The sequence below is a fragment of the Etheostoma cragini genome, chromosome 10, assembly GCF_013103735.1.
Source record: "Etheostoma cragini isolate CJK2018 chromosome 10, CSU_Ecrag_1.0, whole genome shotgun sequence".
In the NCBI taxonomy this organism is placed as follows: Eukaryota; Metazoa; Chordata; class Actinopteri; order Perciformes; family Percidae; genus Etheostoma; species Etheostoma cragini.
The window spans coordinates 14,314,792-14,341,713 of NC_048416.1; the positions used below are offsets into that span (position 1 = coordinate 14,314,792).

A 26,922-nucleotide genomic window follows, 5' to 3' on the forward strand; every position below is an offset into this window, starting at 1 on the left:
TTGATGGAATGGAACAACTTGTGTCTTCTTTTTTGCTCTTAAGTGCATTTTATGTTTAGCTTTTAATGACTTTTTAATGATTTTCTACTTTTGTATAAAAATAAGTAAAATGTGTTTGCTCATAGAATTGAAAATGTATACATGAAACGGCAACAGCACTGGCATTATCACTTTCTAGAAACAGTGAGCTCTGGACAATCCTCAGAACATGCTTGTCAAAGGGACTGTAGAACGTAGCTCAGTTCACAGTGTATGCAGCAGGGACATTGTCTCTGGAAAGACAAGTTGATTTTTTTCAAAAGTAAAATCCTTTATCCCGGCACAAACAAAATTTGATTTCCCTTCAATATATTGGGGTGGGAGCACAAATTAAATACAAACAAATTGCACAGGTATATGTTTTTTGTGTTATGTTTTTAGGGTGAATTGAGACTTTTACCATGACCTCTGATGTGCCAGTTTTAAATAAAATGCGTATTTTATGGCCTTCCATGCACAGGAGATTTCAGGTTGTAAAATGTGTGACAGGCTGCATGCAAAGTATTTTCCAAGCCTGCCCTCTAGTGTTTAAAATTCAAAACTACAGCCAGTAATTGCATTTTTTGGATAAACCATCCCGGATTAAAACAAATCTTAACAATTAAAGCCAATGTTTTTCCTTTCTAAAACTAAATTACAAACAAAATTCAGAATATTCTGTTCTGTTACAATGTTGAAATGTATTCATGTGAATCAGTGATGTTATGCTTTGATTGTGAGATGCAGCGGTACGACTATGGCAACATGTTTACATTCAGCGGTGTCATCTTTGCTCAGCCTGTGTTTCTCCATGCACGTGTTTACCAGAGCAGGATCCCATGACAGTTACCATAGAAACCCCTGCGCCTGGCACCAGTAGAGCTGAGATGAGTTTTTTTTTTCAAAGGATTCACGCACAAAGGTTGTATCACAGAAAACACATCACACATTTTGGTTAAGATTATCAAAATATTTTTACTGATTCAGATTATGTCACAAAAACACTGTTAGGTAAAAAAAGCATTTTGCAGATTTGTCCATTTTTATGACTTTGCATGACCACCAGCATACATACAAGTGAAGGTCACAACTGCATATGACAACACTGAGATAACATTACAGAAGGACAATAATGACAATATCCACCTGCGTCTGTATGTTTTTGAATGTGTATTTAATCGTATCCTTTCAATATATCTCCATAATACAGTACACATCTAAATATCTCCTTCAGTTAATGTCTCATGCACTTACAAAAAAGATAAGGATACTTTTACTATTGAGGAATGTTTACTGTCACAATGTTGGTGCCCTATATCTCTGCAATGGCGGGCAGCATGCAGGCACGCACACGCGCTTCCCTCCACGCCGACCTGCAGTCAGAGATCCATTGGGAGATAAGGGATTGTCTGGTGGTTGGATTTTGTCTCTCCGCCTCTGCTCCTCTGTCTGATGTGGTCCCTTTCCTGGCCTCCAACCTAGAGAAGCTGTGCTTTGGTGAGATATTTGAAATAGTGCTGTGTAAGTCAGGGCAGCTGCTCTTGCATTGGTGCGGAAGGTCTGGACTTGAAGTCATGGGGAAGCTGTAAGCTCTGGAGCAAGCCTGGCCCTCCCTCCCATGTTGCCTTGTAAACCTTCCCTCAACAAATGCTCTCCTCACACCTCCCGAGAGGTTGTTCTGGTGGCCATAAAGATACTCTAGGGGGTCAAAGTTACCAAACATCAGCTCACCATTCAGTCCTTTCTCCTCTCCCTGCTCCATATTGATGGCATGGGCCTCCTCTGTAAGGCTGAATCCAAAAGCGGTCGATGGGGTCCCACTGAGCCGTGACAGCCGCAACCTTTGCTGCACGGCGTCCAGCTGTCGTGTGTGGATGTTGTCGGGGGAAGCGCCCCTGCTGGGGAAGGTAGGGTGGGCCAGGTGGCAGATGGATAGGAGGTAGTCTTCAGAGGAGACAGCCGGGCCGTGGCCAGCGATGTGGAGTGTGTTGGCCTCATTCAAATCCCTCAACGTCTCCTCGGTGCCCTCTCTGATTGTGGGCAGCAGGAGTCTTCTCTTGGACAGCAGTCTGGACCGCGGTCGCATAGCTGGGAGAAAGACATGTAGGGAAGACATCAAGTTATCAAATTTTTGAGAACATACAGAGTAATGTAAAAGCAGTTTTGCAGTAAATTAACTGAATTTAACTGTATTTAAAACAAAATAGTTGGATGTGGTAATAATAGTGGGAAATGATGGCTGGTAGTATAACTGCTAAATTTGAAATTATGATATGATTTTAACAAGGTACAATAGAAAAAGGCTGTAGATGCCAGGTTCTGCTTAGAAAACAGCACATCAATGTGGTATCTATCAAAGAAAACATTATTTTGATTCAACAGCATTTCGGAGACTCCCAGTTGAGAATAACATATTCATACACTATGCTATATATTCAGTAGACAAACAAAACCAATTTTCTTTTAAGCGTGCAGTTTGGTTTCCATGAGTCCATTATGTTATACCACGTCAGATGAATGTATTTTTCCAATGATAACATTTTGCTGCTAGACAAATAACTGTTAGAAACCTGGAGTGTTTCAAAACACAACCATCTATTTTTGCCCCTGACTGTATCAAATCAAATTTATGTAGCCTTGCTCTCCTCTTCTTTCCAATTTAAAAAAAAAACATTCCCTAGCGTACTTTAGAGTTGCAGTGTAAACAGCCCAAAATACAAACAATCCCAGCAAGAGGCAACATAAAGAACTGACTATTTGAAATGCCATTTCAGTCATGTAAAGCCAGAGAATCTGTCAGCTTATATTTTATTATGCAACCCCACATTGTTACAACCCTGAGTGTAGCCTACAACATATTTTTGTCTCAACCTCCATGCCATATATAGCACAACCCAAACCAAAATGCCAGCATCTCCCAGTTTCTTCCAAGGTGTAACCATTGCTAAATTTAGACCACACCTTTGGTATACAGCAGCTAAAAATGTTTCCACACCAGCAGCTCTGTGCTCAAGCACAGAATAGGCACCCTGTGTATTTTCAACCTTGTGCATTTTCAGTAATGATATAAGGCTTTTATGCACTCACCTTTGTCTTTGTTGAGTCCAGTTGATTCCTTTTCTCTTACTCTCTTTTGTTGCTATGATGCTGAGTCTCCAGCCAGTGATGCTGCTTCTCCTCTCTGTAGCTCCAACTGTCTCTGATGAGAGGCAGCGGTAGAATGCAGATTTATCTTCTTCTCACATCCCTCCTCCCTCCCTCCCTCCCTCCCTAGCTTACTTTTGGTTTGCCCTCCTTCCCCGGTTCTAAAAATAGACACACCATCTATTTTCTCAGCCCAAGCACTGTCGTTGGCCAACTGTATTGATGGAGAGAGAAAAACAGGGGTAGAGAAAGATGGGAGAGAGAGAGAAAGAGGGAGGACAAAGAAAGGGAAGAGAAGACAGGGTAAAACAAAACAAAACAGAAAAACAGAAGGAGAAGAGATAGACTAGATGGATATTTGTTTCATCTGGATTTTTTTCAAGACATGGAATAAAAATAGAAATGACTGACTGTAAATGAACACAGTCACCCCCTTGTAATTTTGGCAAATCTACCAAAATACTCTTCTTTGTGCCATGAAATCTGCATATTGTGGAGCTGAACATGTTTGACATTGATAATGTAAAGCATGTAACATGAGAGCTTTGCGCGTATGTGTGCATTACACATAGATGAGATTATAGGAGGCTCCAACATTCTCCCCCGTTAGATAATTAATTCATGTCATTAATTATTATTATATGTAATACACTTTACCACTACAGTGCATGTGAATTTAGACGTTTTTCCCACATTGCTTTAATTTATAGATAAATACAAATTCAGTTATAATGAATAAGAGAGCATTACATTTTACATAAGCATTACAGCTTGTGGTAAAGTGGACTTTGAAGGACAGCCCATTATTGAGGATGTGGGGCAGCTGTAACAAGAGTTCTATAAACATAAAGACTTTCCACTGGGCAGCTTTATTTGTGTCTTAATTAACAGAAAGATTTGACAATAAAAATGGGAGGGCTGGTGGTTATATGGAGACAATCGTTTATGTATTTTTCCTCTGCTTAGTTTTTGATTACTGTTCAAAACTAAACAGATTTCCTTTCCCCTGAGAAGTTTCTCCGACTCTCATTTCAGTAGTTGTGTTGAGGCATGTGGCATTTCGGAAGATTTAGGGCGTGATGCACTTCCATAGTAGGCTAGAACTTGTTAAAGCCATCTTGCTTAAGGTGTATAGACATTCTTGTTTTTGTTTTGTTTTATTTGACAACTAAAATGTAGATGTGTATTTCAATCTATTTATGATGTGACGCATTCATGATTTGTGTAGGATCACATGACTGCTCACCAGAGGATTTATACACAAGACATCGTGCTTCAGACCCTTCAGTCAACAAGATGCCCCTGTGCCTGGGGGAAAAGTCTTTCAGTCTTATGGAATTGTGTGTGTGTGTGTGTGCGTGTGTGTGTGTGTGTGTGTGTGTGTGTGTGTGTGTGTGTGTGGGTTTGTGTGTGTGTGCCTGTTGGGGGCAGTACGACCTCTGATGAGTCACAGTCACGTTCTCTATGCATCCAACCTATAAAAAGATTCCTTTTCTTTTGATGGGTCTCTAATGGACTATAGTCATAACGAACTAAAATATGCCATAAGACACACACAGACACACAGACACACAGACACACACACACACACACACACACACACACACACACACACACACACACACACACACACACACACACACACACACACACACACTCTCTTTCTCGGCACACAGCTCAGTTATACTCTTGACAGATTCTCCGGCAGCACACTGACTGCATTCATCATGACAAACACAAGGCACAACATCAACTAGGCTTCAATTCTAAAGTATTTCAAAAATAAAATGGCAGACTGTAAAGGTATTAAGAAACAACAGAAGACACAACATTAAACACTAGTCATGCTGACATTTGCATTTTTTGCTGTGTGTGTGAGATTAGGAATGGGTTGAGTTGCTTTTTGATGATGAAAACAATATACAAAACCATATTCTTGCACTATATTCAAATTGACCCCATGCAATAAGTATAAAATTAATTGTATTATTTTTTTGAAAAGTCATCATACACGTTCACATCTACATATCTCCTTTAGTCAATGTCTCATGCACTTACATACATGTTTCAGTAATTATGAAATTCTTCAATTTACTTTTTGAATTTATTTTACTAAGTTGTTTGAGTTAAGGGGACTGATTATTTATCCGTAAAAATTTATTTGCATTGACTGTTAACATCCTGCTCACTGAAACACGGTTTTGAAAGAACAAGATCTGGCAGGAAAAATCAAATTTTCTCCTCTCTTCTCTAAAAATTGTTTTTTCTTTAGTAAACCCCAAAAAGTGTTGCCCCTTTGTAGCCCATGATTTAAAATATTGTCAAAAAAATACCAGAGGTGGCTTCATGCACTGACTTTACACACAAGGAGCCATTTTCCCAGCAAACATGTTGACTATCCAAAGGAGGAAACTCACAGGTTTTACTACTAACATTAACGCTGTCTTTGTTCTATTGTGCTCCCGTAAACCATGACTGTGAACCAGCATGAGCTTTGGCCGCACTCAGCTACTACCAAAATTCAATCTTTTATCCTATCTTACAGCATAATGCAGCAATAATCTTGTGCAGTATATCCTATTGACCTACAATGATAGCATTGTGTTTTCACAATAAAAGATAAGATCATGTCAGAGTGTTTCTACATGGAAAGGCAAAAGAAGGGTTAAACACTTCCACTCCTGTTTAGAGTGGCTCTTCTCTCTGACCTGAACAGTTTGTTGTCAGCCACTTGTAGGTTCAATAAGAATTAGATTGATACAGTAGGATGCTTCTGTTATATGGCTAAGACAAGATTCAGTGTGTGGGTGAAGAGAGCTTGGCACTTTGAGTAGAAGGATGGACAAATGGAAGTGCTGTGGTTGTAGAGCGTGGTTATTCATTTTTATCACTGAGCTTTCTTCTGCCAGAAGGGCGCTGAGCCAATAGATGGCCAATAGAGTCGTCCTCTAAAGGGCAGAGAGGGGAATGCCCTATGAGAGACAACTGCTTTTTGCAAGAACAAGTTGTTTTGAAATATTTTTGAGGAAAAATGTAATCACAAGGGATGGGCAAAACAGCAAGAACACATAACAGCATAACAATATAATACAATTACAGTAAATAGAAACATATTGCAACACATCTGGATTTATGAAAGATTTTCAACATTAAGCAACCCATTGCAACACAACTGTGTATTATTAAAAAATTAACAAACTTGGATATCCACTTCTCTGAAACAGTCTTGCCAAAAACGATCATAATCAATAACCATCTTCACGTGGTGGGCTGTTGGACTCCACAAGTGAACTGTTTTTGTGACCCCTTGTGTCATAAGTACAAACCACAAGGGATAAGTTGTGTAAATTGAGTCAGGAGAGCTATTATGAACTTGTTAGCTCTCTCTCATAATTTATACTCATACAAACATGATGCTCATGTCATGCTGAAGGGCCTGTCCACCCAAGTCAGAAAAATACACATTGTCCCTCTTACTCCAAGGATATCTAGCTATGCAGTTAGTGTTTATTTGCAAAGATTTGGATTATCTTAACCCAATACAGAGGCAAATGGTATTCCATTAGCGCTAAACTTGTAGAAAAATGACACTTAGACGCTTTTTGAGAAACAGTATCCAGACCTCAGTCCCTGTACTCTTTTCTTAGCTTCTTTAGTTTGGTATCATTCTGCTCAACGGTTCGGTTGTACCTCGTTGCAGCCTTCTCCTATTGTATCTCCTCGAACATGGGTTTTGTTCTCGAGGCTCCATCTAGTTCATCTGGCAGAGGACCATACTTCTAGAAGTCACTGATACCGACCACTGTTTTCCACATTTTTGTTGGTGTTGTTGGTCATGATAAACCCACCCCCAGCCCCTGACATAAGCAAGACTTGGTTCAAGACCAGCAAAGAGTTGTTGCCACTCTTTTCTGGCCAAGGGTCAGTTCTTTGGCTGTCGAAACTTGAAGAACTGGTTCAAGATTAGGCACTGGCTATAAACCGGCCCTCAAAATGCCTTGATGGAAACAGGGTAAATGTGACCAATTTTCACTTTGGGTTTTAGCTGATAGAAAAAAAAAAAAAAAAAAAAAGAGATCCTCATGAAATAAATGAAGGCAAGTCCTTTCCTGGGCTACAATTTGAATTCCAGGGGGGCGTATGACTATACCCGAGGCAGCTGTTTTGTAAAGTCACACTGCATACTGCTGGAGCAGCTCCAGGAGGTTTACTATATTAGACTCCATTTTAGCGACCAGAAAATAACATCAGTCCAAAGGCAGCTATGCTCTGAACAATCTGAGCCTGTCAAGTTATAAAAAAGACGACAGTGGTTTGACCACAAATTATTATAATCCATACAGTGAACATGACTACTGGTGCCATGTCTCCCCCTGTGTGTTAGATATTGCATTAGTGCAATTGGATTTAAACATGCATTGGTTTGAGAAAAGCTTGTCAGCATTCTATTGCTAATTTGATGAGATTGTTTAACTGGAAGCAGAGCAGTCTTAACCTGAAAGTGATGCAGCAGTAGGTCTCATAGGCCCACGTTCTGACAACTGGTTGCAGCCAAAAACATAAAGAAAGGCTGCAGGATAATTGTCACTCGAACAAAAATCACACAACGCTGACAGTTGCAAAATACCACAGGCACTTTAACTTTAATAAATATTCATTAAGTTCTTTTTCATATGTACATATATTGTACGGAAAGATCCATAGATGCTTTTGCGGCTGCTGCAAGATGTACACTAATAACACTTTTAGAGAAAAGAAAACAAACTGGCCCTTAAAGCTTCTATTTGGATACAGTTAATACAAACAGGCTTGTTTATTTTAGTATAATATTTTTTGTATTTTTTGTACGGTACATAAATAAATGCACAAGGGACATCCCTTTTAGCAACACTGGCAAAAAAAGCACCATACTTAACTGGCCGTTAATACAAAAATGCCACTTCCTGAGAGATGAGAGACCCATGTAGTCAGACAGAGGTTTGTTTTTGGAAAGGTAACACAATGCAAACAGTGTGACCTTTACACAATTTAACTATACCAAAAGGAAAACTGGACTTTTTGATTGAATAGCATTGCCATATTGCTTTCAGGCCTCCAAAAGCTCCAATTTGCACTGTGTATTGAGTGCTGGCCACTTAACAAGGAGATGTCTTCATCTTTTCCTACAGTAGCTGTTATTAGGGACAGAGATATGTCTGTAGGGAAATAAGATGAAGTCTTGTAATATAATATGAAGATGGAGATTTGGATTCTAGGTGGTAGATTGTGTTGCTCCATTAGTGTTGGTAGGGATAATACCATTTTACAAACAATGTTAGACCTTATCTACCAATCATTGATGAATCCTCAAACAAGATTTTAAGTGGTTTGGGGGGGATAAAAGCTCGGATTTGTAAAGTGCTGGCCAAACTAGCAAACTGGATGTACATTTTTCATCCCTTCTGTGTCTCATTATTGTGATGACACAGGCAATGTAATTTGCTTCAAATCTGCTACCATCTGTACTCTAAAGGGGTTTTCTTTATTTAGAGCAGCTGTTTTAACATTTATCCACAATATTCTTTCTCTGCAACAGTCCTGATTGTCATGAGTGGAATATGACCATCTTTTTTAATGGAAAGGCCTAATATAAAGCATCATGGCGGTTCAGAGGGGTTTAAACAGGGATTACAAAAGTCTGTAAAGAAAATGTTCATCTCTATAAGAGAAATGAGAAGGCTTGGTCTTTTTATAATGCGTGGCCTCTCTTCATTCTTAGGAGAAAGTTCCTTTTCTCCTCCAGAAGCTCCTGAATGCGTTTGTTCTTGGTTCTCTCTCGTAGGTTGACCCGGCGCTTTGGAATCAGATTGTTGTGGGAGATGTCGTTGTCTACGCCGATGATCCGGTTGTATATGACGTCGATGGAGTTGTTCTCGCTGATTTCCTCTGGTCTTTGCTGTGGTCTGGTGATAGTTGAGATAGCTGTTTTTTCAGTTGTCAAAGTGAAAGTGGTGGAATGTGAGTCTGTGGCAGGGTCTGAGGTTGTCGTGGGAACAGGGATCCTCACAGGGATGTACTCAGACAGGTCCAGCCAGGGTGAGGACGCGAGGTCTTTCACATCTTCACCGTTGATGGTCGGGATCACCATAGTGAAGCTGTCGTCTAGCACTATGGTGTCACTAACTATTCCAGCATCGTTGTAGGACGTGGTGCTGTCATCACCACTGAGAATGGTCCCAACTGTTACTGTGACATCACCGCTGCTGGTTCCACTAGGCATGTTGAGTTCTTCAAAATGAGTGGTTCCAGTCGGCGTTATGGCATCACCAAAAGTGCCGGGTCTGGTGGCAGAAGCATCATGATACCACAGTGGAGTTTCATCTGTAGTTGCTGTGCTGTTATTGATGTACGTAACATTGATTCTGGACTCAGGCAAAGGCATGCCTGCACCAGTGGCATATACACTAGTGCTAGATGAGATAGTGGAGGAAAGGTATTCTCTTAATTGTTCTGGACTTGTATTTGGAGTTGAAGCTGTAGTATAATATGGAGACACTGTTTGAATTTTTTTCTTTTTTGGATTAGTCTTTTTTATCTTGGCCTTATTCTGATTAACCTTAACTTGAGAGTTTGTGGCACTTTTGAGACCTGGTTTTGGGTTCTTTTGGAGATTTGTCTTTGTTTGCGTTTGCTTTGTAACTTTTGTCTTTGGCTGAATCTTCTTTTTGGGATTGGCCTTTGGGGGAGCCTCCTTTTTGGGCATGGGTATGGGTTTTTTCTCTGGAGTAGTCTTCACCAGAAGAGTCTTATTGAGAGTGGTCTTTTTAGGGGGAGTCTTTCTGGGAGTAGTGTGTGCTGGAGTAGTCTTCTTGGGAGTAGCGTTTGCTAGAGTAGTCTTTTTGGGAGTAGTCTTTGCTGGAGTTGTCTTTTTGGGAGTAGTGTTTGGTGGAATACTGCTTTGAGGAGTAGTCTTTTTTGGAGTAGTGTTTGGTGTAGTAGTTTTTTTGGAAGTAGTGTTTGGTGTAGTAGTCTTTTTGGAAGTAGTGTTTGGTGTAGTAGTCTTTTTGGAAGTAGTGTTTGGTGTGGTAATCTTTTTGGGAGTAGTGTTTGGTTTAGCCATCTTTTTGAGAGTTGTTTTTTCTGGTGCATTCTTTTTTGGAGCAATTTTTGTTTTCTTGTTTGAATTGATATTTGTTGAAAGATCTTTTCTTGTAGTAGTTTTTAGTGCAGTATTCTTTTTTGGATTGATCTTTGGTTGAATCACTTTTTGGGGTTTTTTCTTTGGCAGAATCTTTTTGGGCTTGGATCTTACTGGGTTGTCTGTTTTTGTACGGCTGTCTATTGGATTTGTCATAGTTTGACTGGTTGTTGCTGTAAGGTGTGTAATAGTCATACCAGATGTAGTTGGACTACTTATAGTGGTCTGTAACTGTGGATCTGTGTACTCGTTTATGTCTGGGGCAGGCAGAGGTAAGGGATGAGCAGTAACACTGGGAGAAGTGGAAATAAGTGAGGTTGTTGCCATGGGAAAGGTAGTAAGGAGGGCAGGAGCACTGGTAGCAGCTCGAGGATGAGTAGTGATCATTTGTGTCACACTTAGTGGGGAAGGGGTGGAATGAGGAACAGCAGTGGTAGAAATGGTGGCGGTCCAGCGATTGATGGTAGAAGCTGCAATGGTGGTGATTACAGCTGGGATGGGTTGGAAGGAGGTGAAGCCAGGGCTGAGAGTGCTTGTGGGTAGAGGAGCTGTAACACTGGGCAGGATGGAAGTGATGGGTGTGGATGTGGAGTAGGATTTGGGCAGAGGCTCTGGCATGGTGACATTGCTGCAGGACTTGCAGCACATGCGTCGGTACTCTGGTAGAGAGCAGTAGCGCTTCAGCGCCTCCATGCGACAGAACACAGAGCGGTCTCCATGACAACGTTGGCCTGTGGAGGAGAAAACGGAGAGCTGAGTCTGGGTGCAGTCAGCGATAGAGACTATAAAGAGGTGTGTTCATGTGTCTGATTGCTGGAATAGGTCTTTTGTATGTGACAGAACGAGCAATAATAAAAATGTTACATTAGCCTTTGTGTGCATGTTCGTTTATACATAAAGTACATGCATATGTGTGTGTGTGTGTGTGTGTGTGTGTGTATTGGTTCCACCATGCAGAGTACAGTAGTAAAGCCAGACCATTAGCAGAGGATGCAGGAAAGAAGAGGAGAAAAACCCAAACATCAAGAGAAGTCAATAGATCAGGCCAGAGCAGCTGAAAGGGAAAAAAAGAAGGGTTGCCAGTCTTGTGTTGTAACTATAGCCGTACTTCAGGTCACATTGTTCTAATTACGACTTTATCCTGCTCATGTAGCTTTGTGTTGCCATTGCTTCAGGCGTGCATCATTTTTCATTTGTTAAATTTGAATCCTCTACCACTTGACTTGTACCATGTTTGTACCATGCCAGCAGAAATAACCTCGTTCTCCTGGCAATGTTTGACAATTCCTCTGACAAAGGATCTAGCCAGTGAACATTCCTCATGAGAGAAGAATCACACTTTTTAAAACATTTTTATTGATACAACTTTGCTGTTGAGAATGACAGTAACTGAAACAATGAGATGTACGCCCCCCCGCTCAATATATAGATATATTCTTTTCTTAAGAAAAATAATTCAACTGTATCGAAAGTTACAAGTTCACAGTCACTTTGGTAAAACACTTCATTACTTGGAAATCAACCAGTCAATCTGTTAATCGATTGAAAAAAACATGAAGTACATAAATGATATTTGCTGTTTAAACGAAATACATAATTTCCATGATGATGTAAAAACTGGAATGGCACATTAAGTGTCATATGAAACATTTACAAAACATTAATAAAATTTCCCTGATAAATCAAAGTGCATATAGACGCAGTGCACGTAGTCCATCTGAATGTTTCTTCAACGTTAGCCAAACGTTAGCCAGCCCCACGCAGCAGGCCAGTGAAGCCACAAAACAGTTACCCATAGTATAGAATATTATAGAAGAAAATAACAGTCATGAACATTATTAAATACAGTCAACACCAATGTTATATACAGTCGCACTGCTAGGTCTGGCTTGGTCTCATACAGTCCAACTCCAGCAGAAGGAAACCTTGGATAGCTCGCTACATAGTCACAACAGAAATATGTGATCACAATACAATGACAAGTCTGAAGTGTTTTTTTTTCTTCTAGATGTAATGTGTCGATACCCTAGGCCCTTTGTAAACCCTTCCCAGTAGTCGGACATTGGTCCAACATCACCTTGGTAGGTTTGATGGTTGGCGGGTGTGAGTTTGTTAAGTTGGTTTGAAGCTGCCTCTATTCTGAGTGAAACTTTGAATGAGTAAAGCCATCTCTTTCACAGATAAATGCCATTACATTCAATCCAAGATAAGGCATTGTTCATGTGGTTAATGTTCATCAAAATAAAACGAGATCATCGGACGCTCTTAAATCAAAGTTTATGAGGTATTTCTGTATCTGATCGCAATGTGTAAAAGCCCAAATGATGAAGCTCCTTTACACACACACATGCACATGCACATGCACACGCACAAACACACACACACACACACACACACACACACACACACACACAAAGAGCTGTCTCCCTCCTTTCCCCACGGGACTAAGATCAATACACTTTCACTGAAAAGACTAGTATATCTACTTCAATCATGCATTCATTAACTCACTCATCACACGAAACACATGCACCCAAACACACAGACAAACGCTCACATGTGTACACACATACAGATGATGGATGCAGATGTGCATGACAAAATGTGATCCTATCCTTAAAGAAAACAAGAAGCAACAGTAAACCACTGATCCATCTGAGAGAATGGAGAGGCAACTAACTGACCAAATCCTGCATAATATACGTCTAACCCCTTCCCCCCAAAACAATTAACCATTATTAAATATTCATCTGTATTCATGTAAAATCAATAAAAAAATACACATAACAGTCAAGGATCTAAGCGATCAATAGCAGTCCAAAGGTTTTAGGCAAATAAGCTACAGCTTATTCATGGTAAAACATTATTAATATTATTGTTACTCATATAGATTTAGATTTATAGGTATATATATATATAAATACAAATATATTTATAGATGTATTTGTTTAAAGTCTGCAAGCACAAATAAGCTGCATTTATTGAACTTTAGTATAACAGTCAAAGAGAAGATGGCTGATGATGAGGTGAAATGGGAAGCAACCTCAAGCGGTCAGACTACCCTGTTTTTTGTATGTGTGTGTGTGTGTTTTTTTTTATTTTTTTAAATTAGCCTTTCTTCAAGATTCTTCACCACACAGTTCCCTCCCCCAAAAATCAAAGGGTTTACTTATGCAACTTCCTGTCCCTGTGTTGAGTTCCTGTCAATCTGGGAATGGAACGTAGAATGAGACGCCATTCTCATCCTCGAAAAGATGTCAGATGAGCACTTTAGCAAAGATGTCCTCATTGTGACAAGATCACATTCACAATAAAGCTTTCATATTTTTTTTCAACTTTTTTCTATATCGATATTTATATACCTTTTCTGTTTATTTTCACACCTGTTTCTCTCCACAATGACAGTGCGCTATAAAAAGAAAAAAGCGCAGCTGCATCTCAGGATTGGTAACCCATGACAACACGCAGCTAGCTCGCGCAAAACATGGCCGCCAAATGCAGAGGGGGGTCCCCTCTCACACATGAATGGCTTTTCGACACGTCTCAGGAGGTGCCCATTGAAAACCTGTTCGCCTTGCCACTTCGAATCCTTTTCACATCAATTTTTTTGTTGATCTTTTGAGTTTTCGACTGGCCAGCGGTTACAACACAATGCTCCACAAAGGAGAGAGAGAGAAACAGAGCAAGAGAGAACCAACTAGCACACACAGGAGCCAGAGACCTCCCCCCATTAAGAGCCGTCTCAGACATACAGAGAGAGAGGCAACATTCCCCCACCCCCTCCCGCCCCAAAAAAGAGAAGCGAAAGCTTTGCCGCTTGCTCACGGGTGTGGGCACAGGCACGGCCGTGGGGAAGGTCAGGGGGCCAGCCGGGGCCGGCCCTGCAGAGACAGGAGGACAGAAATGGGCAGGGCCCAGCAGAGTACAGACATACAGCTGCGGCTGCTGCTGTGGAGACCAGGCTGGGAACTATAGAGGGAGGTTTTACGTGAGGAGATCTTCGGGAAGTTGGGGTTGGGGCGCGACAGCCACTGGATCAAGATGTTGCCGTTCTTGTTGAGGTCTGATGAGCCCTCTGCAGAGAAAAGAGGGATGACGGTAGTTAAGGTGGGAAGGGAACTCTTTGAATGGTTGTTGTGAGCGCCTTTCGCATCTTCTTTTCTACACTGCTATCAGGACCAGTTTGTCTTTATGTATTCAAGGATCATTACAATATCTGGCATCGTGGTGGTATTGCTAAAACAGGAAAAGAAACACAAGTGGTAAAACAGATTATCTGAGGAAAAAACAAAACTAAGTTTTGGTAACGTAGGGGTTTGTTTGATTGTTTGACATCTCTTGTTTCATGCCACATCATACTAAACTTCTTTTTAACAATGTCATCTATTTACTGTAATTTTTGAGTGCAATGTCAGTATTGCATATAGGAATGTTGACCAAAACTATGATAACACCATCCACAGTTTACTAAACTTAATTTCTTAGGACAATTGTGTGTAATTAAATACATTAGAGTGACTTCCACATAGTTTGCCCTGGCAAGTTATGTATCGGTTGGAGGTTCCCTTAAACTCACTGGGACATGGATCCATGCGACAGACTCTGATGGTGTCGGGCTTACTGTCCAGACACAGGCCGATGGTGTTGTCCCTGGTGTGGCACAGAGCCTGCCTCTGCTGGGTCCCATTACCACATGTCACTGAGCACTGGAGACGCAGGACACACACACAAACAAGCACATTACAAATCACTTGTTAATTATGGACATTAAATGTTTTCAAGTTCCCCCGTTGGAAATGTAATGACTGTTTATTTTTGGTTTACTCAAAGTAGTAACAGTGAAGACGATCTGTTTTTCAGAGGCTTGTCAAACCTGCCAAGAATACAGTTATGAGGGAGTCTTGTGATATTTAAAAAACAGAATGTCTTACAAAAATACCAGCTGTTTAGCAATGCAGGAATGTCAGTACAACTATTTCCCTGCAAAAATTGAAATCGGCCAACATTATTTCCTATTTCCATGTTGACCCATGTCAAGCCAGCGTACCCGCGACCACGGGCCAACTCTCCACTGGGTGGGGCAGGGGTGTCGGTTGCAGGGTCTGCGAGTCTCGGGCCGGTCGTCGTTGCAGTGTTTATTGCGGATGGAACGTGTGGTGTTGTCATCTGACGGCTGGATACAGCTGACCGAACGGATTTGCATCCCCGTCTTTCCACATGGTTTGCTGCAGTTCTGCCACTCCCCTGTCACCCAACTGGAAAACATCACGGGGGAGAGAGAGAAAGTTCTGAGGGCATTCAAAATGTCAAAATGCTGAAGTAAACAATGAAAGAGGAGGTAAGAGAGGGCCAGCTGAATGTAAAAAAAAAGTTATCTATCTGAGTTGTGTTTTATTTTTTTGCAGTTGGTGACATATAATACAATGCATACATGGGTGGAGGGCAGGGCTTCTGGTTGCAGTCTCTGGTGTCTCCTCTAGGTTTCATGTTGGATTTGTTACAGTAGCTCTTGTGGACCATCTTACTTTCAACTTTTCTTCTGCAGCCATATCGCAGGTACTGCTTCCCTACAGCAAGAAGGGATGGGAAGTTTAACAAATGCAAGCACAGACATAAAGACAGGTATGCCAAATGCACGTAGTTTATCTCAAAGACAACAGTTGCGCAACAAGTATTTTCCTTTCTTGGCTGTACCTCCGCCGCAAGGCTTAGAGCAGTAGGACCATCTCTTTGGAGCCCATTCATAGGCACTGTCCTCTACCAGCATGTTGTTCTGAATGGCAGAGTCACTGTCCATGTTCATCATGTACTTATAAGTCAAATTCACGTCCTCATCTCCATATAATTGCATCTGCAAACAGAAAGAAGTGACTAAACTGACTGAACACTTTAGATAATTGATATCAATTTAGACAAAATAAATATTTACATTTCAAGTGTAAGTTAGATAATTTAGTATGCAGAAAATGCTTATGTATAACCAAATTATTTTTTATTTTCACTCATTTGAATGTGTACCATAATCAGAATTCCATGTCGAAGAGGACCAGTGGTCTGAAGTGTCTCTTTGCCGTGGTCATTCTCATATTCCCACTCCACGCCCTTTTCTATGACCGAGTGGGATTCTGGGTAATCATTTTCCCCGTTCAAGAAGAACTGTCCTGATGCCATGTTCTTTACAGCTATAGTTGGGTGAGAAATATTCATTGATTAAACTTGTACCACACATGAATACAATACAATACAATACAATCACACGGAAAAGAACAATTTACAATGTCGATACCTAAAGTGTGTGAGGTCGCTTTCAGTTCTTGGATCAGTAAGTGTCTCGCTCCTCTGGGGATTTCAAGGACTTTAAGAAAACCTGAAATAAAACACACATCTGGTTTGTGACTCAAACATCATAAAAAGCTCATTTCACAGTTTCCTGACTAATAGCCTCAGCTGATCCAGTAAAGAGCTCTTCCTAGGTAAAACCCTTACAGTCTTGACTCTAGTAATTCAAAGTAAACATCTGATTCTGGGAATTTATGTGCTGTAATGTAGGTCTGTTGGGGAATCAAAGGTTAGATAATATACAAAACATTCGATCGTAGAGTGAGATTTGACAAAACGTCTTGGCAGTGCTTGACTCCTGGAGACATGTCAAATCAGGTCTCACAGAGGCATGGACATGGTTGCAAATCTTCCTCTAGATGGCGATGTTTAGCTGCACATAGCATGGTGTACAGCCTATAAGCAAAGGACACTGACCAACTATTTATCCCATACAACAGCATGATAGACAGATGTTACACTGAGGGTGCCATGTCAAGTCTGCCCTAGATTAAGATAAGGGCTATTATGGCTGATAGTGTGTCTTTACCGTGTTTCTTAGCAGTACGTGTGATGGTGTCTTTGAAAGTTTTGCAGCTTGAGTTGTCTCCTCCACACACTCCACACTTATCCTCCTGCTTTGAGGAGCCAACCACGCCGTCACAGCCCACTTTCTGTTCATGAGGACATGGAAAGTTTAACACAGAAAGATTTGACCATATGCGGCTGACTTCCTCTCTCACACACACGCATAACGTCACTAACCTCACACTCCCCTTGCACACATACACTGTGCGGATCCTTGTATGAGCAGCGTGTGCCATCCAGGACCATTTCCTGGATAAGGACCACATTACGTGTCTCCTTGGATTGGCAATACAGGTGGCAGCGTTTTTCAGCTGGGAAACAAACACAAGCAAACACAAAATGACCCAAGTGGGATTGGATTTCATCTTTACAACCAACGTTCTTTTTTATTTTCTGAATGAGCTCTGGCGTGGCGCTGTGTCTCATTGTGTCTGTCTGTGTGACTCATGCTACAACTACATGAGCCTCCAGAGACAAAACCTGGCAGTTCATCCCAGTGAGAATGAACACTCCTACTTAATCACGTTTATTACACATGGACATAATCCAAAGACCTTGTCTTGTGTTGCTTTGACACTAATAAGCAGGTGGCAGACGTGCTACTGTAGAATTATAATATCTGGAGAAAACACACTTTTCTTAGATTGAACTGAAAAGGCATAGAAACTCTTGTGTGTGAAATACGCTGTGATAATCGAGGAAGCATGCATATGCACTGCATGTGTAATTATACACAAGTCTTAAAGTGTAAGTACATTTATAATGTATTCATGGATTTATATATACCTCCATGTCTATATTAGCCACTCGTTCCAATAAGCTATGCATCAAAATGTGTATTTAGTAAAATGAAGATAGTCTAAATTTAAAAAAATTGGCTTATTTAGCTTAATTTTTGAAAACTCCCAAATTCAATTTCGATGTTTTCAGGAGGTATAAGGTGCTGTGTAAAGGACAGACCCCCTGAAATCCACCATATTTTGCAGACTACTCATAGAGGAAACATCTGATCCCATCTGGGAAAAAAAACAGGAGACAGTGTGGCTTCAGATCTAATGTAATAGACCAAACAGCCTTACATTTCATGTTTCTGTGCTCAAAAGTATATTACAGTTTATCTGTTGAATTGGGAAAAGACCTAAATAGAGACAAAAAGCAGCGGAGTGTTTAACATCTCTGAACAAATACTACAAATTCACACTCTGAGCAGACACACACTTTTTTTTCTCTCCGAACACTATCTGAATACAATTTCACCTCCCTTTCTCTCTCTGATATTTTCACACACACACACACACAGGGTGAGAGACAGGGTAGGTCTGACAACGATATACTACACTTTAAATCTTCTCAATAATGTAAAGTTTTTGGATATTAAGTGGAGAACTTGGATAGTTTATCCATATGTGCCAACAGATTGATAAATGGAAAAAAGAAGAGGGGGGCTGTCAAGTTCAAATCACATCAGTGAATGTGGAGAGAGAAGACACAGAGTTCAAAGAAGATTGTTTTTAAAAAGACTTTTTAAAGAGATGGCATGTTTTTATGGGAGGGCGTAGCCGTAGTTTAAAGCTGTACTCAGCCAGATGTGAATGACCTTAACAGAACACAAACTATTAAAAGAGCTCTAAAACCCAACCACTTTAAAACATTATATGTCGCCTCCACTTTTTGGCTTTCATGCATATTTACAACTTCCACAGTGTATTATCACTTATGGTTTGTCATTCACAGGCTTGAATCTGTATTGTGATGGCCTCTTTCTATGTCCATCTTTCCAAAAAACTCCTTAACCCGTTTCCATCTGTGGGTGTATACTCACGGTCTTTGTGTTCATAAGGCAGCCATTGTTGCGGATTGCTTTGGATTTCCAAGCGGGGGGCCCAAGCGTGGCATTGTTCCTCTCGCGTGTCGCTGTAGATATCCTCGCACTCATTGGTGTTGCACATCTGGAACTGGTTAGTCCTCCCCATGCAGGTACGGCCCCCGTTGGCTGGTCTGAGAGGGTTGCAGGGCAGAGGATGCATTGACGTTCAACATATGGGTTTTGTTTCAGTTCTAAAGTTATTTGGCTTATTTTTAATAACTTGGACCAGAAATAGTACATTTATCACTTGTACAAATTATCTTGAGCTATGTCTAAGGTGCAAATTATCACTATCAAGAGTCATTGCAACAATTATCAAAAGGTTTACTATCAAGAACTTATAGAGGTATGCTTGCTAAAATAAGTGTAGAGCTTCATCTGAATTTAGCATAAATAAGAACAGTCTGAAAACTTGCGATCACACACAGACACACTCACACACACACACGGAAACACTGTTTCATACCTAGGATTGTCACATTTACGTTTGCGAAACTGTACTCCTCCACCACAGGTGTGGGAGCACTGACCAAACTCGCTCCACGAACCCCAGTTTCCATCTTGCTTTATAATGTCAGGTGTCAACCAGATGCAGTGACCTTTAAAGCAATGCTGCAATAGGCGAAAAATACAAGAAACTGTTGCTATTTGGATACAGTGTGCCATCAAATCATTTTTCTTCCACATAATGTGAGTTGTATAAATACCTTCCCGTTCCCGCACGAGGTGCCATCAATGGGCGGTCCTTTCTTGGTCTTGCAGAAGAAGGGATTGTCTGGGTGGCTACACCACAGCTGCTTACATGGGTCGAAGGTGCGATACTGCAGGGCACACAGAGAGATATTCCTTCTTACAATTAAAAGCCCTACTACCCAGTACATACACTGGGCTGACAGACTGGCCTTCATTATTACAAGTCAACCATCATGAGACAGCTGGAATGAGACTAAACACCCAAAAAATAAAAACAGAGATGAGAAGAGAAATATCACTACAACAATAACCACAACAGTATTATACCCCACAATAACAACACTGACCCTGCACTGTCACTGCACTGTACACTACGCTCCACTGAGAAACACACAGCCATTCATGGAAACTAAACCAAAGGATGAGAGAGAGACAAAACTCTCAGAATGAGACACCCCGTGGTTTAATTAGGTCAGAGGGCAGAAGGTTAAAAGGCCAAAAGCTGAGGTCTCATTGACCTCAAAAATGACCTTGGACACAGATCAAGGATCAAATTCTCCTCCTGGATTGATGAGGATACCATCAAACTGACCCGCAGTCCAGTGTCTGAGGGGCTGTGCCCTCCTCCCTTCTTTCCACAGACCTTTATACCCACCATGACCCCAGGGGACCTTTGCAGCCCAGAGGGGGAGTCACAATCAATGGCTAGACTGTGGTAGGTAATCACCAATGACATCAGACTGGAGGATCCTAAAAGCTGAAGGGAAACATGGAAAAACAGCCTCTGTTCTGGCTCAGCACTTTCCCCTGTGATGGGAAAGACATCTTTCCAACCTTTTCCACTCGTTTATAGACGCGAGTGTGCCAATATAATTCCTTCCAGCACTGCTGTGATTTAACACAGATTTGCTGGAAAAAAAAATCGGGATATGGTACAGTTAACTGTAGAACTGTTGAACTGCCCCATAGCCACTGAACCAGTATAGTCAGTGTTTTTAGGGCTTTTACAGCCACTGCCTCTGGAAATGAGCATTTTAGAATCCTGCAGACTAACAATCCAAATATGATGATGGGTATAACAGAGAAACAAAGTACAGTAAAACAAAAAGAAAAGTAAGGAGCAACGTTACAAACAATTACAACTTCAGAGGACAAAAGAAAATCTGAGAAAACAAATGACGGGCCACATGTCTTCCGGGAGGTGGGGTTACCTTACCTGCGTTCCTGACTGGCCCGCCTTTTGTAGCTGAGGGGAATGGGTTTGACAAGAGAATAGAGGGTAATCTAGCAATGTGTGCAAAGCCCCTGAACAAGCCCTTTGTCAATCTAGCAACAGCTTCCTAACAGTGTGCCACAATGGCTTCAGAGTCAAAGAGTGTGTGAGGGTGACAAGGCGAGACGCTGAAGCTGGGTGAAGCTCGGCTAACTGTGTGGCCATTTGTGTTTACAAAACTACTGTTTGTGACAGGATCATGTAAAGACACTGTGGTATCAAGCTAAATGTTGTGTGTTAAAACACATTTAAAAAATCATATTTAATTACAGGAAAAAGAAAAAGCTATAAAAACCAATTACCTGCTTTTAAGCAAGATGCCAATCCCACCAGTGGCCGGGAGAGGAAAGCAGAGGACATCAGAAGAATGTGAATAGCTGTATGTGTGACTCTTTCATTACAATGTAGATCGGAGATAGATGTCAGCGCTGCGTTCAAAAAACCTTTAGAGCTCAAGAGTTCCCATAGAAATGCCTCTTCCACACTGAAATTCAGCACATTCTGAATTAACTGAACAGACTGAATTCAAAGCGAGATTGCCCCAACTCTGAAAACCTGCATCATCTCAGGAGATAGGGTGAGGCTAAGCTTGAATGGTGGAGACTGTTGTAGAAGTTGCCTTCTTCAGTATGTTAGAGCAGCTAGCTGTTAGTAAACTCTATGCTATGTTAGTAAAGTGACCATGGAACTATGGGGATCTCTTACCGCGTTGCACATCGTGTAGCCCACGCCAAAGTCAAAGCGACACTGTTCGTTCATGGTGTAGTGCAAACCAGGAAGCTGAGGCAGGGACGGCCAGTTGTGGTGAAAGGGGTCGTCACGGAGACAGTCATAGGAACTGCAAGAGGAGTAAATCAATGTGATGAAATTTGACTTTCATCTTTTATCCAGTAATTCATGTCATTGTGCATTATTAAATCTAGGGTTGCAACTAACGATTATTTTCATCTTTGATTAACCTTGGGATTATTGTCATTATAATACCTTGCTCTATAAAATGTCATGAAAGTGAAAAACACACAATTTCCCAGAGCCCATGTGACGTCTTTCAATCGCTTGCATTTTCCAAAACAGAAAGATTGTTCAAGGTACGGTGACAGAGGGTTAAGAAAATCAGCAAAAATTCACATTGGAAAAGTTGGAAGCTATGAATCTTTTGCAACTTCCTTTAAAAATTGAATTAAATTGAATTAAATTTAATTAATCAACATAGTACTGATACATTTTCTGCTGATCAATTAATGCAATTAATAACTTGGTTTAGCTCGTATACACTTACAATCCCTAATTTATTCAAGTGTTTTCACGTAGTATGCGTGGTGGATCACTATGCTTTAGGAAGCTGGCAACTTGCCAAAAAATGTAATAAAAGTCATTAAAATGTGTTTAATGGAACGTTCAAACCCTTCAAATTTGTTTTTTTCTTCACATTGAAAACCATTCAGGTAGGAAGACTTACACTTTGTAATATAATAACTTTTAGGAGAATAATAAAAGCACAAAATATCAACAGGACACAAATTCAGTCCAAAATATTGATAGGAGTATCGACCTTTAACAAGCAATACAGAGTATAATGAAATCCTAGAAGGAGTCTATGTGTGTGTGTGTGTGTGTGTGTGTGTGTGTGTTTGTGTGTGTCTCACCTTAGGTAGCGTCCCAGCTCTTGCATGCTACATCTGGACCAGTGAAAGCGGTGGAAGGCAGCTTGCACCAGTGGAGCCATGATGCTGCCCATGTGCACCTCATCACCACAGCGGTTCCCCTGGCCATCGTGTTCCATCCCCAGCCTGGAGACAGAGAGAGACAGAGACAGGGAGAGAGAGACAGAGACAGGGAGAGAGAGAGAGAGAAAGAGAGAGAGAAGGGAAAGGAGATGAACCAGCGAAGACAGATTGGGAACATGTGGGAGGAGAAGAACAAGGAACACAGGGAGGGAGCTAGTAGCAATTCTCTCATCAGAAAATTGGCTGAGGTGGCCGATGGACCAAACTGTAATAAATCAATACAGTCTCATAAGACTGCTGTGTTGTCTTTTGCTGAGGGCAGGCATAAGGACTACGTTATGGTTAATGCACTTACACATGTCCGGTCTCGTGTGCCACCACAAAGGCAGAGGAGAACCCATCCTCATGATTCAAAGTGCAGCTCCTTACCGGATGGCACATGCCTGTCACCGGGGCGTAACCTAGGCAACCATGAAGAAAGACACAATGGTCAGGATTTGCAGACTTATTGTTATGTTACATTTTTGCCCATTTCAGTGTATTCTTCCAACACATCACGTGATGGAAAAGTAGCAAGAAGAAGAAAACTTGTGTATTACTTAATAAATCATCCAGATCTGATTTGTATATAATTTCTCAAATTCTTTCATAAATATTTGAACAATATTTTAAGTCAGTCTCTAGGCTGTTTAATGTCAAATGTTTAAGTCTTTATTTGAAATACTAATATATATATATTTGCTATTGTGCTGATTTTTGCTTAAACATACTCACTTTTCACCTTAAATCTGAGACTTATCTATCCAAAGATATGCATATTGTGTACTACTTAAACACTGTAATCTTTGAAACACTAATCCTAACTCATCGGCTTCCACCCTTACATATGCCAATCTCCAACTCCCTGTGTGCATGTCTGTCCAGTACTGCCTTTAATTGCGGGACTGTGGCTGGCCCTGCTCTGCTTATTGATTTTCTGCTGCTGAAGGCTGAGCCCAAGGGCAGCTGAAGGGCTTCTGAATAGCTAGGCCACTGCCTTTAGAGGCCTCTCCCCTGGGCCTGCCTGTTAGCCTGCACTCTGCTGCACAGAAAACCACCAAACCCACGGTGCACTATGCAGCTTCATGGAGGAAGAGGGAAGTTTTCCATTTGTGCTTTTGAGTTTTAGGTCCTCAACAGGGTTTGCTTGCAGTGTCGATGCATGTACTATATGTTAAACCGTAAGGGTTTAGTATGTTCATGTCTTCCGTTACCCTGCATGCCCGTAGGGCCAAATTCCTGTCGTGTGAGGAAGATGGCGTGATCGTGATACTCGGTGTCCCCTGTGTCCTGCTTCTGCTGCAGGAAGGCCCAGCGACACACGTTCTCCAGACTCTGAGATGGGTTTCCCAGTTCAATCAGACTCATGGACTGAAAAGAGAGAGATGCATACAGGGAAAGAGAGAAGAGGGCGTAAAGATTATACAAAACAGGGAACTGAACCGGCTTCTTGTTTCAAGTTTCAGTTCTGAAACATTTACATACATTTGTATGCAACCCTGTAGGGGGCAGTGTCACAATGTTGTATGTTGTCAGCACATCTTGCAAATTGCTGAGGTGTACCACGCAGGCACGCACGCACAGAGTACTCACAGAGTACTCACATTAATGAAGGATTTACGATCCTGTAATCTCGATGGCTTCAACAATGAATAGGTCACTCAACACAGAGCTGCCTATTAATGAGGTATGCACTAATAGTAAAAAACATGTCCAATTACAGAATATTTACTCATGATTAACATCCTGATAGCAGCGATTCCTTCTATTCACCTTCACCTCTCATTCTCTTCCCTCATTAGAGCTCCACTCCTCTCCCTCCCTACATTCTGCTGTACAAGTCTTTCCCTTTCTCTTCTCCACTGCTTCCTTTTTGCCTTGCTTTCTACATTTCCTCGCCGTTTTCACACACTCAAAATGCACAGCTGAATCAAACAGTGTGTAATGTTAGTGTGCTATAGTAAAGACATATGGCCTGCCTCTGCACAAACACACCTTAGACAGAGTGGACTGCACAAGTGTGCTTCATCGTGTTCATCAGGTGCTTGTGTATTTCAGTGTGTTTCGTGTATTGGAATGGTGTGCGCGTATGTGTGTGTGTGTGTGTGTGTGTGTGTGTGTGGATGCGCCTGCATTCAGGGTCACATAGCCAATCGGCAGGCTGTCTGGGTGCAGCTCTGTTGCCACGGTAATTGGGGATGATGGACAGCCAGAGCTTTGGCTGAAGCTGCATTGGGGCTGGCTCTGAATGACCAATGTATGAGTGTGTGAGTGTGTGAGCGTGTGTGTGAGTGTTTCCAGGGCTCCACTGGGACTGTGGACATGTAGAGAGGAGAGGAAGAGATAAGGCTACAGCAGCATAAGTGTATCACAGAGTACCTATACAGCAATAAATTTCCTTGTATCATCCTGTGGGGTAATCCCTGCCCTTCTCCATTCCTGCCTTCTCTTGCTTTATCTCTCCCTTTCCATCTCTTCCACTCTCTCTCTCTCCTTCTCTTCAGCACAGACAGGAAGATAGAGTTACAGTCTAGAAGAAAAGGATGCTACCCTCTTCGTCCGGTCTCTCCGTTTATGAATGAGGGAGGGCTATCATTGATTGTTGACTTCCCATAATTCTGTGCTGCAGCCTACAGGGAGGAAGGCTGATTGCATAACAGGCAGAGTTTCTGTGTGCTTTGGTGCTGAACTGTGAAGGCGTGCGACTTGAAAACACTCCCCTGGGATGCTGCATGCTTTTAGTTCCTCTTTTGCTCAGTCCACTGGAATAACGGGCTCCGGGCATCAATGCATGCTCATGAGTGCTTGTGTGTGTCTGTGTGTTTGTTTATGAGTGTTAGTGTGTGTGTGTGTGTGTGTGTACGACTTGGCTGTGCTTACTGTAGGTACTTAAAGTGATTGTATCAAAATCCTAGTATCAGAGATAGTGCTGACAGAGAGAGAGACTTACCTTGCCTTGGCACAGCATGATAATCCGCACCAGAACCACATTGATCTTTGCTCCCAAAGACTGGTCATGGTAGATCTCATTCACCTGGAGTCACACAGAAAGAAACAGGAGTGAACTCAAGTCTCAGCAGAGAAAAAACAACATCTAATCTAATATCTGAATGGTTTGTAAATCATATCCAATAGCTTTATTGCTCTTAATGCACCGAACCCCCAACTGCTCAGGGCGCCTTTCCATGGGAAGCCCCCCCCCCCCTCTGACATCTCTCCATTTAGTGCATATATATAATTCACATATTTACAATTCAGGCCTGTGTGTAATGTGTGGAATAAGAGAGAGTAAAGTGTAAATTCCCCTTGTGGGACTAATACTGGATACATTATTATTATTATTATTATTATTATTATTATTAACCATTAATACAGTACTTATACTACTTACATTATACTACCAGCAACACAGAGATTAGAAGAGAAAGGCCCCAAAAAGAGACAAAAAAGGAAGTTAAGGAGAATGCAAGGAACTTTCCATGAGCACAGATGGAGAGGAGATGAAGGAAGATAGATGCAAAGAAAGGAAAGAGCTTATGCAAGAAAACAAGGTAATGTGTGACTAGGGCGGTGCAGGGAGCATTATACTGGCGAAAAACATATAGAGACAGAGAGAGAGGGAGACTGACAGACAGGGACAGAGACAGAAACAGAGAAAGAGAGAGAGGTAAATTGGCGCAGGAGTTGAGGCCTGCTGTCCTCAGTGGCTGTGTGCGGTGCCTAATGAGGCAAAGGGATGTAAAAACAGACAGCCGTAATGAGATGGCTTATGGACACGCTGTGGAGAAAGAGACACACACACACACACAATGTACACACACACATGCACACACACACAAAGAGGTACAGAGATGAAGAACAAAAATTGCAGACACACACACGCAGCGAGAGAAGGTAGAGAGTTGAGGAATGCTACAGTCAGACGGAGAGGCAGAGGGAAAGAGACAAGAAGCTGAGCAGAGACGGGAGAGGACAGGCAGCACAGACGAAAAATTAGGACATACAGTGGTGTGAAAAAGTGTTTGCCCCCTTCCTCATTTCCTGTTCCTTTGTATGTTTGTCACACTTAAGTGTTTCG

At 41.5% G+C, this 26,922-nt stretch overlaps 2 protein-coding genes across 3 annotated transcripts in view; both read right to left on the reverse strand.

Annotated features, from left to right (window-relative positions):
* Positions 1-976: 976 nt before the first annotated feature.
* si:dkeyp-72g9.4 lies at positions 977-3,260 on the reverse strand. Its single transcript, XM_034884190.1, has 2 exons — positions 3,106-3,260; positions 977-2,106 (listed from the first exon to the last, which is right to left on the reverse strand). The coding sequence occupies exon 2, from the start codon at positions 2,102-2,104 to the stop codon at positions 1,331-1,333; it is 774 nt and encodes a 257-aa protein (XP_034740081.1). The 5' UTR covers positions 2,105-2,106; positions 3,106-3,260; the 3' UTR covers positions 977-1,330.
* A 4,518-nt stretch (positions 3,261-7,778) lies between these two features.
* LOC117952083 (A disintegrin and metalloproteinase with thrombospondin motifs 2-like) overlaps positions 7,779-26,922 on the reverse strand; it is a 104,539-nt gene continuing 85,395 nt past the window's right edge. Inside the window, exons 5-23 of one of the 2 annotated variants that reach the window (XM_034884181.1) lie at positions 25,795-25,878; positions 24,059-24,215; positions 23,161-23,266; positions 22,725-22,868; positions 21,784-21,916; positions 21,022-21,051; positions 19,820-19,933; positions 19,579-19,724; positions 19,068-19,243; positions 17,423-17,556; positions 17,208-17,331; positions 16,626-16,706; positions 16,358-16,521; positions 16,034-16,190; positions 15,771-15,906; positions 15,387-15,594; positions 14,916-15,045; positions 14,328-14,414; positions 7,779-11,070 (exon numbers count right to left, since the gene is read on the reverse strand). In XM_034884181.1, the coding sequence (XP_034740072.1) occupies positions 8,891-11,070; positions 14,328-14,414; positions 14,916-15,045; positions 15,387-15,594; positions 15,771-15,906; positions 16,034-16,190; positions 16,358-16,521; positions 16,626-16,706; positions 17,208-17,331; positions 17,423-17,556; positions 19,068-19,243; positions 19,579-19,724; positions 19,820-19,933; positions 21,022-21,051; positions 21,784-21,916; positions 22,725-22,868; positions 23,161-23,266; positions 24,059-24,215; positions 25,795-25,878 (4,491 nt within the window). In that variant the 3' untranslated portion in view covers positions 7,779-8,890. The remainder of the gene's footprint in view (positions 11,071-14,327; positions 14,415-14,915; positions 15,046-15,386; positions 15,595-15,770; positions 15,907-16,033; positions 16,191-16,357; positions 16,522-16,625; positions 16,707-17,207; positions 17,332-17,422; positions 17,557-19,067; positions 19,244-19,578; positions 19,725-19,819; positions 19,934-21,021; positions 21,052-21,783; positions 21,917-22,724; positions 22,869-23,160; positions 23,267-24,058; positions 24,216-25,794; positions 25,879-26,922) is intronic. The other variant, XM_034884182.1, reaches the window with a different exon arrangement.